Source organism: Aureococcus anophagefferens (genome assembly GCF_000186865.1).
Source record: "Aureococcus anophagefferens unplaced genomic scaffold AURANscaffold_30, whole genome shotgun sequence".
In the NCBI taxonomy this organism is placed as follows: domain Eukaryota; class Pelagophyceae; order Pelagomonadales; family Pelagomonadaceae; genus Aureococcus; species Aureococcus anophagefferens.
Genome location: NW_008705589.1, coordinates 103,733 through 116,394, shown reverse-complemented (window position 1 = coordinate 116,394; position 12,662 = coordinate 103,733). Strand labels below are relative to the sequence as shown.

General features: G+C 52.3%; 5 protein-coding genes across 5 annotated transcripts; 1 reads left to right on the top strand and 4 right to left on the bottom strand.

Annotated features, from left to right (window-relative positions):
• Positions 1-548: 548 nt before the first annotated feature.
• AURANDRAFT_32152 (hypothetical protein) lies at positions 549-1,208 on the top strand (the record flags this gene model as incomplete). Its single annotated transcript, XM_009042396.1, has 1 exon — positions 549-1,208. The coding sequence occupies one exon, from the start codon at positions 549-551 to the stop codon at positions 1,206-1,208; it is 660 nt and encodes a 219-aa protein (XP_009040644.1).
• Positions 1,209-1,555: 347 nt separating this feature from the next.
• Positions 1,556-3,846, bottom strand: AURANDRAFT_72456 (hypothetical protein; the record flags this gene model as incomplete). The annotated part of the gene is made up of 2 exons (XM_009042333.1): positions 1,556-2,187; positions 2,217-3,846. 2 exons carry the CDS (start codon positions 3,826-3,828, stop codon positions 2,180-2,182), a joined length of 1,620 nt encoding a protein of 539 aa, XP_009040581.1.
• Positions 3,847-4,296: 450 nt separating this feature from the next.
• AURANDRAFT_72455 (hypothetical protein) lies at positions 4,297-7,967 on the bottom strand (the record flags this gene model as incomplete). Its single annotated transcript, XM_009042332.1, has 19 exons — positions 4,297-4,498; positions 4,929-5,180; positions 5,299-5,371; positions 5,415-5,487; positions 5,626-5,720; positions 5,771-5,805; positions 5,852-5,927; positions 5,990-6,058; positions 6,108-6,298; positions 6,347-6,482; positions 6,534-6,681; positions 6,737-6,769; positions 6,817-6,869; positions 6,931-7,062; positions 7,107-7,187; positions 7,246-7,322; positions 7,366-7,424; positions 7,473-7,587; positions 7,658-7,967. The coding sequence occupies 19 exons, from the start codon at positions 7,965-7,967 to the stop codon at positions 4,413-4,415; spliced, it is 2,094 nt and encodes a 697-aa protein (XP_009040580.1).
• An 898-nt stretch (positions 7,968-8,865) lies between these two features.
• Positions 8,866-10,068, bottom strand: AURANDRAFT_1622 (hypothetical protein; the record flags this gene model as incomplete). The annotated part of the gene is made up of 5 exons (XM_009042313.1): positions 8,866-9,043; positions 9,160-9,512; positions 9,583-9,685; positions 9,733-9,794; positions 9,856-10,068. Coding segments are annotated over 5 exons (909 nt in total), but the record flags the coding sequence as incomplete, so codon positions are not given.
• Positions 10,069-11,874: 1,806 nt separating this feature from the next.
• Positions 11,875-12,276, bottom strand: AURANDRAFT_32091 (hypothetical protein; the record flags this gene model as incomplete). The annotated part of the gene is made up of 1 exon (XM_009042331.1): positions 11,875-12,276. The coding sequence occupies one exon, from the start codon at positions 12,274-12,276 to the stop codon at positions 11,875-11,877; it is 402 nt and encodes a 133-aa protein (XP_009040579.1).
• Positions 12,277-12,662: the final 386 nt, after the last annotated feature.

The following is a 12,662-nucleotide window of genomic DNA, read 5'->3' as shown; positions in this document are numbered from 1 at the left end:
GCCAGTCGCCGGACAGTAAAAGCGCAGGAAAAAACGATGGCCAGCAGTCGCGCCCGCGCCGCCCGGAGGCGCCCGAACGAGACGTCCGAGTCGTTTCCGGACGGACCTGCCCGGACGACCGGTCACGGCCGTCTCGCGACGCGAGGACGGTCAACACGTCACCGTCGGCCCAGGGGCTAGGCGTGGACACAATTTCGCTGCCAGCACACACGATCTCCTCGCGGAACACCAGCCGCTCGGGCAGCCCCTCAGATCAGCGATCCAACGAGATCGGCCAAAGCCGACGCGAACGGCGTCGAAATAAGGGAGTTCCACGACAGCCGAGTCAGATTATGATGCTATGAACACGCCCTGAACCGGGCAGCCGCATCGGACGCCGCCGTATAGGAGACAGTAATAAGTTCAGCTTGAGCTCCTTGCAGATAAAAAGCCGCCCTGTATGGTTGAAGGCGAACCCCCGCCACAAAGTCCCGCCCGCGGCTACCTGCGCGGTTAGGACATGGTCAGGTGAATTTTCAATGATTCATAATGATTTCAAGTGTTACATTATGACTACGCTTTGCGGTGTATGTTATGGAAAATTTCGCCCGTACACAAACAATGGCGGATCCCTCGCAGCAGCATCAGGACATGACTTCACACTTCTAGCTGCGGATTCGCAATTAGTGCACGGCATGACGATTGCTTCCACTGTATTCGAACGCACATCAGCCTTGGGCAATTTGGCAGCCTTGGGCACTTCGGGATGTGTGGCTGATTGTGATTCATTATCCCACGATCTGCGAATGGAGGCGGAGCGCTACTTCTGGGGCGCAGAAATGTCAATGGAAGCATCGGTGGCAGCGCAGGTATGCTCTCAAATGATGTATGCGCGACGAGCCTTCCCCTATTACGCATCGCTCTTATTATGTGGGCTTGACAGATTTGGGACTGGTCGGGTCTGCGTTTTCGATTCCTTCGGGTCGATCACGGAGGGGCAGATGGTCGCAGTTGGATCGGCGCAGGGGGTGCTCCAAGCCGTCCTTGATAGATTTGCGCCTCGATATTTTCCAAGATTTCGATGCATTGATGACGCAAAGGAGGTCCTGCTCAGTGCATTCAAAGTCGCGGCAAGGAGGGATGTGAGCGTTGGCCACTTTGTTGATCTCACACTTGTCAGCAGAACGGAGATACTGTGTGATACTGTGCTGATTAGAGCATGCGATTAGTTTATGTTTCAATTGGCCCTGTAGCGCACAGCATGAGAGGAGTGCCCGACGGACCAGCGACTCAGACCTCAATCAAAGCCGAAGTCCCGTAGCCTATTATAGCCCGGCCCGGCCACAGGGTGTAGTAGCTGAGCTGAGAAACGCGGTGCTACCTCGCTGAGCCCGCTGCTCTCTGGCACCGTGACGTCAAGCTGTGACGCTAACCAGGCTGTGACGCTAACCAGACAGACACCACAGACACAGAAGAGCGCTATGCTACTCCTGCCTCTGCTTGGCTATACACTCCCTCAGTTCGCTGTCTATAAGACTTGAAACTGGACTGGAATGAACTAAGGAAGGGAAGGGATACTAGCAGGATGCGCAGTTAGGAATCTAGCCGAGCATCAGAAACCCCAGGGGCCTAGCTTCTGGTGCCGAACTCGCCCCTGCATTGCCTAAAACTGCCAACACCCCCACGATGTGCGCAGGCACTGTGGAGTCAAGTCGAGCTCGAGTATCGGCTGCTTGCAGTCCGAGGTCGCTTTGTCTGAGGTGAGGATGGATGATCAGCAGCGTGGCGTTTCTCGCCTTGAGTTTGCCGTTGCCTAGTGGAATCTGGCTTTGCAGGCTCGAGTAAGGGGCTTTGGGGGGAAGTGGCGACATGCGGGGAGGGAATCAGAGATAATTCTGTGGAATGAGCTGTCGGAGCACACTTCGGCAGTGCGATCGTAATTTGTCCTAACGTCCCAAGGCGTGTCAGGTAGGCGCAGTGGCTTGAGGCATCTCGTAGATTTGAGGCGATGAGAGAAGCGAAATCGCGGATAGTTTCTGAGTCATTCGCTGCGAACTTGTCAATCCTGCGCCAGACACGTCTGGCTTTTGGGCAGGCGAGGAGATTTGCAGCAGCGTCTGCAAACGTGGTTGAATAGGGTGGACAGACTTTCTTCCCGAGTCGGAGGACGAAGTGCTGGAGGAGCGCACCATCGATAGAGTTAGACACCTGGACGAAGTACAGTACATCGGGTGCACAACTCCAGTCCGCTGCAAGATCAACAAGACCGAAAACCACAGCCTTGCTGACATCGCTAGAATCGTATGGCTCTGATAAACGCGAGGGCTGAGATCCTGTATGGTAGTGAGTAGCAACGCCCATGCGGCTCGGCGCATCTACGATGCGTTGGTACACGTTGAAGATACGTCGCCGTGCCCGTGGTGAACGCGCTGCAGTGCGTAGAATCCCAAAAGTCAGCGATGCGAATGAGCGAGGACGCGTGCGCATCCAGGTTGGGTCCTCAACAATTTTGGCGATCCATACAAGGATTCCGTGACGTGCCGCAGCACAGCCAGAGGTAGCGGAAAGAAGCAGTTCTCCTGTCGATTGTTGGCCATTAGCAGAAAGGGCCTCGCTGAGGCATGCGTGTGCCGCTGCAGAAACACACGCGGCGGTTGCAGCATACGTGGCACTTATGCAATCCTCATCTGTGGCGGTGAAGCCAAAATTGTCACCAGCTTTGGGGGGTACGGTCGCCACGGCAGCAATGAGATCTGCCGCACCATTGATGGAGTTGGGTATAGCCAACACAGGATCAAAGGCAAGCTGGAAAAGGGCTGCAGCCACCTTCGGTACACGCAGAAATGCCACATATGGCGTAGCATGGTATGCAGCGCGTACAACATTGAGAGTAGTCACCGTTGGATGGCGTGCGAGGCTCAGGACCGAGTCACGAAGCACTTGTGCAAGGGGAATCTGGCGTGGAATGTTCATGAGCCGGAGTAGCGGGGGGTTGGTCACGAGGCGCTTGTCTTGGCGCACATAGCGCCAAAGGAGATTGTCTTTGCCGCCAATTGCGAAGTCAAGAGTCTCGAGGACGCTATTTGCATAGCACTGTGCCTCTAAGCGCGACCCGCAACACCGGAGTACATCAAGTACGAGACGCTCAACTGATGAGGCACGATGGTCATTTGGCCTTGCAGCGCGTACTATGGCGTCAACTAGAGCCACCTCAAAAAGGTACCAGTCCTCACATAAATCGAGGGTCGCAGCCTCAAGGAGTTCAGCGATATAACCACTCGCAGCAATTTCTCGTAGGCAATGAGATAACAGATCGCTTCGACCATAATCGCTTCGTCTCGCCGCAAAGCCATAGAGGTCGACGACCAAGCGCCGACCCCGTCGCGTTTCAAGCAATGCGTCTAGGAATTTTGGTCGCGAGGTACGGCATCTCACTGTGCAATCATCAAGTCCACGAACGTCGAGTCGCTTTCTAACCTCTTTTTTAACTGCATCCCAAGCGATGGCCTCGACTTCGGCCTGGGAAACACCCGCAATCCCAAGCCAGCTACTAAGCAAACGAGCTATCTGCGGATATCCTATCAGACCACGTGCAAGGAGAAGCGGAACTTCGCCGCTGTCACCCCCCTGACGTACAAACTCCGTCATCGTCGCCCATAGTCCAGGCTCAAGAATTGCATCCTTCGCGTCCAAGAGCTGCCTGGCATTTCTTAGACTTGTAGCCTCCCCTGTGTCCGCCCCTAGGGAAGCTGATGAAGACACAGGGGAGGGAGGATTTCCACATGATGGCACGAACGGGTGCGGTGGCAATATGTCATCGTTGTATGGCAGGCCATTTGCGTCGGACATATTTGATCAGGCCGACTCGGGTCGGGGCGGGGAAGGGAGCCGGCTCTCGTACTACAGTAGAGTAGGGGCGACACTGAAACCCGGGATCGTCGTTGGTGTCATTGGGAAATCGTCATTGGGAAATCGCATTTACGGCCGTACAATATGTTTCCGTCCACTAGGCCTTTCGTATCTCCCACTAGCCTGAGCTAAAGGAAGCAAAGTAAACTCCTCCCTCAAGGGGGAGGCTGAGCTCAGTTTCAATTAAAGGTGCCAGAATGAAGGCCGACGGGCCGCGCTTGGATGGCGCAGCCACCTCAGCGGGGACGGAGGAGGGTAGGGTAGGGCGGGTGCTTCATCTGTGCCGAAGGAGGGTGGTAGGCTGAGATCCTGCAGAGGATCTCGGCCGACTCCGCGAGCTTGCCATGAATCTAAACTGACCGAAGCGATTTCTCCCCGACTGAGTACAGATGTTCTTTTTGAAAAGCTAATTTTATACGCTGCATTTTTATGAAGCTTCTTTCCGTCTACAGCTTTGTTTTTATTAATTTGCATAAAACTGGCGGGATATGTTAGCCCGGCGGGAATACCTTCCGATTCCGCCACTATCCCGCCTTAATTGCGGCGTTCCGAGAGACGGGGAAACAGGCGGAATCGAGGCGGAATCGAGGCGGATTCCGCGTTGACTCACCTGAACGGTTCAGACTCACTCGTCACTGGAAACATATAGTACTTCCGCGAAAGCAATCTGGCCGCCGAGCGTAGTTTGCCATAGAGATCCTCCACCGACTTTGCGCGCGTGGGTCACCGCCGTTTGATATAGCATAATAAATGGGCAATGCGAGCGCAGCTTCCTGGTGGGGAGGCGGTAAACTTGGCGGTAAGTTGGGTTCTCGCAGTTGGCCTGATTGCTGGCTAGCGAAGTTGCGCTGGCTCTGTTGGACGGACATTCGACATTAAGCAAGCTCATATGGGACCTTGTTCGGCAATGCTAAAAGTGCTGGAATTTTATTCAGTAAATTGTGGGCCTTGTGATAGAGCAGCCTAAACTAAGAATAGGCAAACGAGAAACAACAAGGAACATCCAAGATCGGTGAATCGATTGATACGGGTTCTACTACCAGAATCGATCTTAAACGGGTACCAGACATCGTAGGGGACCGATATAGCAACTGGTGGAGACGGGGGTGAGTAGTCTGCGGGCTTGTTTGCTCGTTGGATGAAAGTTGCAGTTGTAGCAATGGAAAACTCGGTCCTTGCCGTGTTAATATGGTTGAAATCATGGCGAATGTCTGATTTTGAGAAATCGACACGCGCAGCTAGGACCTTGGCTTGTGGATTGGTTCGTGACCCGACATATGCCCATACAATTCCTGAACCATTACATGTCAAAAGGTTCACATGTACTTTAACACGGTATTAGACGATAGTTCATCGTGGTGACTGCATTTTTGCAGATTCCAGTGCGCTCTTGCCATGTTGCTGTATTACTGGCAGCTGCCTGGACGTCAATCTTACGCCACTGCGACACATCTAGTGGATCTGCGTTGCCAAAAATGCCAACCTATTGTGCCGACACCTCCTATATGGTTGCCAACATTTTTGACCCTGAAAGATGCATAGTCATCACGAATTTTGACAGTATCTACGTCAAATATGTTAGATACATTGAAGTATTGCCTACACAATTCGGATACGCAATAAAAGACCAGCAACACTGCAGGTATGCGGCACGCCATTCCCCGCAGCATATGGACTACGACCGACCTAATTATGACTCTTGATAGACCGACATCTATATCTCCAAAGATTATTGACAGTGGCCGCGTGTAGACACAAAAGTCGCGCAGTTCTGACCGATTAAATTGAAGTAAGCACCCAGTTCTCATGCTGACACCAAAGGGCAAATCAACCTACAGGCAAGGAAGGCACATTGATGTGATAATGAACAATCGCAATGGACCATGTAGTTGTTGGAAATTGTACAAAGTCCATCTCCTACGGCACCAAATAATTTAAGACCATCGCTGCGTGCAGATATGACGTTTTGTTCTGCTGTTGTTTTCACAATTTCCCCTGCAAGCACTGGACGACCGAAGATGTAACCCGGATTTCCTGACCTGCTCCGGTTAACAAGATTAGCTGTGGTCCGAGGGAGAGCATCAGCGTTCTGGAAACGTACAGAATAATCCTGCTGTAGAACGATAAGACCGTCATCATTTCCGGCTTCTAGAGGAACATCAGTGATGACCTAATTCAGCACCTTAATTTAGGCTAGTTGATATCGCTGCCTAGCTGACTAGATCAAGAAATGCAGCGATAATATTGTTGGTGCCACTTGTGCGGTGAATTAGGGTGTAACAGATGCCAACCAGGGCGTTTCGGCAAGCAGGCGGCTCGGGTCTTGCCAATCCGGCCTGGAACCCACAGTTGGAGGCCGTGGAGGATTCGTTCAGTGTGAGTGCTGCAGGCAAGGTGACCGGTTGTTGACCTACGGCGGCGTAACAATCCAAGAATGATTCGTCGCTAGCAGCTTCACTTGGCGCAAGTGAGGATATTGCTGGATTTGCTTGTGTGAGACGCGCGTCATAAAAAGTCTCACAAGTCCCATTGCTAGTACCGTAGACAATCTCACCAGTGTGAAAATCACGCCAAATGATTGACCGAGGGACAACCTAGTTGGCGGCTAATGAAGGTGAGAGAGTATAATTCTACACTTTGTAAACATCGATCCAATCAGCGCCAGCTGTCGATGCACTGGCGTAGCTCCCGACATGAATGCGGAGAAATCGGCCAACATCGAGAACATTTCCATTGCATGCTTGACTCAATTGACTAGCACTGAACGCCCGAACGCATCGCGTCGTCTTGGGCCTGAAACCAAAACTGCGTGATAATAACCCCAGTTCCTAGGAGCGCAGCAGCTCGCGTGGCGAATCGCGCTTGACCGAAATCGGAGCACCTGCGACTGCTCGTCAAGAAAGCAGATAGTTTGACTTTAAAACTCACTCCCCAAGATGTGTGGCCATTGGCAGAGGTAACTTTCCGGAGAACGCATCTACCTACAGCACCTCTACTTTGAGCTCCTTTGTCTTTGACTGACACTGCAGGCTTCAATGGGACAAGTTTTCTTTCTGCGCCCTCTTCCGCATCATATATTGGCACATTTTTTAGTTGCGAGCGTGCTTCCTCAACCGAAAATGCCACACCAATCAAATCGCCAGAGTCAAAGTGATTGTCTATAGCATATACAGCCTATGTTGAGCGTGTGCATATAGCATTATGTGCGTAACTCGGACATCTGCTAGGAGGCTTTTCTTCCAATGTGAATAGTCGTATTCATTTTGGGTGAATTCTTGATCGCTCACAGAGTCTGGGTCCTACGATACAAACTTTTGGAGACAAGGCCACATGTTACAGTCGCACGCCGAAAGCCACCTCGTAGAATTGGCCTCGGTAATTTGAGTTATCATACCGCACGCAGAGCATACGGTCCACTGAACCTTTCGCAATCCCTGCCTTTTTGTCAAGCAGAAAGCATCCAGTCTTTGCGCATACCTCGCGCAGACATTGGAAATTTGGGGTTGATGCGATCGAGTTCCTTAGTTGAATAACACCTAGAGTTTATTCCGTTACTGTGGCATGACATGTTCACGTGAGTGTACTTCGTTATCTGTAGGTCCGTGCCACCCTCTGGTAGGCACGTCTCCAGCACATCAAATCGATTTCTTTGTGAATCGCTACACTCTGCATCACAGCAACAATTTGGGTCGCATCTCCCTGTGCATCAATAGCGGGCTGTATCACGGTGGTACGAACATGAATCGATACAATTGCGCTGTGTGAGTGCCAGCGGTCAAATCGCAGATACATGTGCATTCGAATATATAACATTCACTGTCGGCATCACCTGTCTTACGACAGTCGCACCCTGGCGGCATCTTCTGATTTGCAAAATAGGCGCTGTTTACGGCTAGATCCTTGGTTGGGATATATTCCCCTGGCTCGTCCAAGCATTTCAAGGTCTCTTCGTTGGCAGGACTCGAAAACAAGAAGAAAGGCCACTTCGCACGAAGCAATTCCTCGCCACGGACATTGATCATCAAAACTTGTGTCCACCATGCATATCTCGTGAGATATTTGCGTAGCTTCGATTTCATCGTCCCACACAATACACGATTCTTCTGTCCGAGGCTTCAAACAAAAATTATATGTGCAGGTGATATAGCCGCCAGGATATATCAGCCAGGATATTCAGGATACAGAGGAGGGAGGCAGAAGATATATCTCGTACTCGAGTACGAGTTCTCGTCTGTCGCTGACGTCCTCACGGTGGACGAGTATAACCGAGGTTAATCCAACCAGCGAGCCCATCAATTAGAGGGGGCCCTTGAAGGACAGTCAGGAAATAATCTTAGAGCGTCCGGAACGTACTTCGAGGTATCATGGATGGAGGAGCTTCTGGATGCTTCGCTAGATTGGATAATCTTCATGTTGTGCACGTAGAGAGATAGAGAGATTTCTATCTTCATCTTCAGTGAACTGCATCTTGATGTTGCAGTGTACCTTACCCCACTGCGCTCCTACTGCGTATCCTGCTATTTTCCCTTCCCTTCCTTAATTCATTCTAATCCAGTTTTAATGTCTTATAGACAGCGAACTGAAGGAGTGACTGCCAAGCAGGCACAGAGTGCATAGCGCTCCTGTGTCTGCAAAAGCTTGATAATGGCAGTTCAGGACTCCAGCAACTAGCTCAGGTCCAGACAAGCCCCCCCCCCCCCCACACACACACACAAGGGAGGGCCGAGCCCGATTGAATGAAGGAAGGCCCGGAATGAAGGCCAGCAAATAAGGAACAGCCAATGTCCTTGGACCTCAAGGTCGGCCCCGCCGCGATTCCGATCTCCGAGAGTCATTCAAGGCTGACCTGATGTACACTGGAATAAACATTGATTTTAACAAGCTTTTTGCGCCGAGAAAAAAAAACTGGCGAACTTCCCATTCGTGTGCTGAGCTGATGCGAATGACATCCAATTCTTCCGGGCGTTTAGCATTTCGGAGGTAGGCTCGATCGAGTGCGCTGTGAGCAGATATGCGCTTTTGAGGATCGTATACCAATATTTCATCGACAAGGTCGAGGGCTGTTCTCTCAAAGGAATCAAACTTGTCTCGGAGCTTGCGCCTTCGCATTTGTAATGTTTGACATAGTGAATGAGACACTGTCATGAACAATTTTCTTTCTGGTCGATCATCTCCAGGATCATCAACATCGTCCTTCGGGGCGAAGGTCTCCCAAAGCGGAAGGTTTGTGACCTGTTGAGCTTTAATCACGCTTGGTTGGATTGCAGATACTCTGCTCCTAGAACATTTGGCCAATCTTCCACTGTCGGGGTTCCGCATAGTTCAAAGATGAGGGCGAGTTGCTCAATCTCTGTGTTACCCGGGAGGATCGGCTTGGCGTAAAGGAGCTCAGCAAGGATGCAGCCAATAGACCAGACGTCAGCACTGGTGCCGTACCCGTCAGCTGACTTGGTTGAACCCAACAAAAGCTCTGGAGGCCTATACCAGAGGGTAATGACTCTGTTTGTGTAATACTGTTTTCCGTCGTTGTCGGCTTGGAGCCTAGCAAGACCCCAGTCTCCAATCTTCAAGTGACCATCGCTGGATATGAGGAGGTTGCTGGCTTTGATGTCTCTATGGAGTACCTAAAGACTATACTAAGCGGTTGATATCACGTAAAGAGAGTTATCTAATCTCTGAGACTCTGAGTATCACATTAAGAGAGTGTATGTACGCTGCACCACTTACTAGCTGTTTCACATAGCAGCCGACGTGGTCTTCCGTTAGCTCGATGCCTTGTGATTCAATCAATCCACCCCTACGAGAGCAGCAGCCATGCATCCCAGGACTCGCTAAAAGACGTACAGATCATGTTCGAGATACTCAAATGCGAGGTACACCGATTTATCCGCATCTCCCAGCGCAACCTTGGGAAATTCGGTTCTCCAAGATTAAAGTTTAGGGTTTTCTTGCCTCATGCAAAGCAACAATATTGTTATGTGCCAATTCTTTCAGTATTTGGATCTCTCGCAGGGCTGTAATCGGAAATCCTTCTTTCTCCATTGTCAGGTCAGTTTTGACTTTTTTCAATGCGACCTCTTCATTTGTCACAACGTCGCGTGCTCTGTGCACCTTGCCGTAGACACCTTCCCCTATCTGATGTTCCATTGTGTAGGCATCTGTCAAATCACGTAGCGACCAAGGGTCTAGCCCTCTTTGTCTGCGCATGTGTACTATGAGCAATGAGGATTGTTTCCGTCCACTTGGCCTTTCGTATCTCCCACTAGCCTGAGCTAAAGGAAGCAAGTAAGATCCTCCCTCGAGGGGGGGTTGAGCTCAGTTTCAATTAAAGATGCCAGAATGAAGGCCGACGGACCGCGCTTGGATGGCGCAGCCACCTCAGCGGGGATGGAGGAGGGTAGGGCAGGGCGGGTGCTTCATTTGTGCCGAAGGAGGGTGGTGGGCGGGCCAAAAAATATAAGCCGCGCCACCCCGGACCCCGGGGAAGCGGCGAGCTGGGAGAGGACCACCACAACCAGCAGTTTTATTTAGCTGGATGATGATAGGTCTAAACTCACTAACTCGTTACCGGAAACATATTGTGACCCCGGGGAAGCGGCGAGCTGGGAGAGGACCACCACAACCAGAAGTTTTATTTAGCTGGATGATGATAGGTCTAAACTCACTAACTCGTTACCGGAAACATATTGTACTGCCGTAAATGCAATTTCCGTCCACTTTAAGGATTTATGTTAAACATGCAACTCTGCCTGCCCGGGGTTTTTGCTCTGCCCCGGAATTCTCTGCTCTTCCTGCCCCGAGGCCGCGCGGGCTCTTCCCCTGCCCCTCTTCCCCCGGGTCGTCACGGCGCCGTTTCTTCCCTTCCCTCTCTGCCCCGGCCCCTCCGGCGGGCTCTGCCTCCTCTGCCTGCCCCGCGCGGCGGGCTCTGCCTTCTCTGCCTGCCCCGCGCCGCGGGCTCTGCCTTCTCTGCCTGCCCGGAGACGGGACGAGCGGAGATTACGATCGCGCGCCTATGCGCCCCCTACTCGGGCGACAGGCGGCTCCTCAGCCGCGCGGCAGCCTCCGTGCCGCGCCGGCTCGCGCGCGCGCCGGCGAGCCGCGCGACGGCGCCAACGCCGGCGCGCACGGCAGCGATGACTCGCTGGAAGCCGCGAGGCGCCACCGCGCGCGGCGGAGCCAGCGCCTCGGCGGCGCCTTCCGCCATCCTCTCGGCCGCGGCCGAGAGGATGACGGTGGCCGGGCGAGGTCGCCAGGTAATCTTCGATTAGCCAGGAAATTAGCGCCCAAAGGAGAGAGGGAGAATGAGCTGCTATTTATTCTTGCAGCCCAGTCGATACTCGCTCCTTATGCTCCTATCTGACCGGCGTTGCTGAAGAAGGCGCGGTGCGATACTGAAATCCAGTGTTTCTGGAGACAGGCGCGAGAGAAGAAAGCACGGCGATATGACTGGACCGACACCGGACGCGTCCCACAGGTGGTGCTGTGGGAGGTCATGCGGCTGGTGGACATCGTGGCGGTGTCTCCCCCTTGTGGGGACTGGAGCAGGGCCGGGCGGCAGCTTCGTGACAAAGTCCCGAGAGGGGCCTCGTAGTTGTTCTTACTGGAGACATACTGTAGTGCCGTAAATGCGACTTTTCTTACATATAACTATTTTCTATATGAGCGCTCTGTAGGGTGGCCGCGAGGCGCCACCCCATGCCCGAAACTACATCTCTCGTGAGCATGGTGAGGCCCGGACAAAAGACCACGACTCCGGTCTTTATAACTTTGCCATGTCGCATATGACCCGAAGAGCCGCTTTTTCTCCTCCTCCGATTCTCTTTAATCTTCATCAGCTTCGTCTTCTCCTTTCCGAGCCACGCCCCAGAGTTCGGTCTCCAGTCACAAAAAGGAAAGTCTATTTGCTCGACGGAACCAGTTTAGTGTTCCGCTGCCTCGGGAACTAAAAAGAGCACTTTGTCGTGTGCGTGTTCGATCAGACCTGTTTCAGTCTGTGTAAATAACAAAGACCATCACGTTAGCCCAGAGGGTCTCGTTGGTGTAGTTGACAGAGGCGTAATTATCATTGCTGATGTCCCATAGGCATCGAGAAGCCACACTCACACCCTGATCTTTCATTTGACCAATGGTCACCTGGACAACAACTTTGTAGCGGGGAATGTTCAGGGATTTGATTTCACTCTTGATGGTGTTTCCAATCAAGAGAATCCACTCTTTTGCGGACTCGTCGTCATATGTGGCGTTTTCAAGCTGGCCCGTGAGGACACGTTCGCATATCTGCTTCGCTTCAGAAGGATAGAATTTCTCAACCTCGGTTGGGTTCATGGAATAAGTCGGCAAGACCACCTCAATCACTTGCTGGCCTGGTCGTGGCCCATCGTCTTGCATCATCGTCAATTTAGCGCAGGCGGATAGCCGCGCAGGGTGTGCCAGCAGGATATTTAGGATACATGTAATCTTCGATATAGGTAATCTTCGATTAGCCAGGAAAGTAGCGCCCTAGAGAGGTAGAGAGGCTTCTAGCCCCATCTTAGTGAACTGCACCTTGAGGTTGCCGTGCACCTCAGCCCACTGTGCTCCTACTGCGCATCCTGCTAGTATCCACCCCCCCCTCTTTAATACATTCTAATCCAGTCTTATAGACAGCGGACTGAACTATCCTAACTTCCTACGCCCAAAGGAGAGAGAGAGGGATGGCCGCTATTTATTATCGCAACCCATTTCGGCACTCGCCGCCGGGGTTTTTCTCGAGGGGGGGGGGGGGNGGGGGGGTT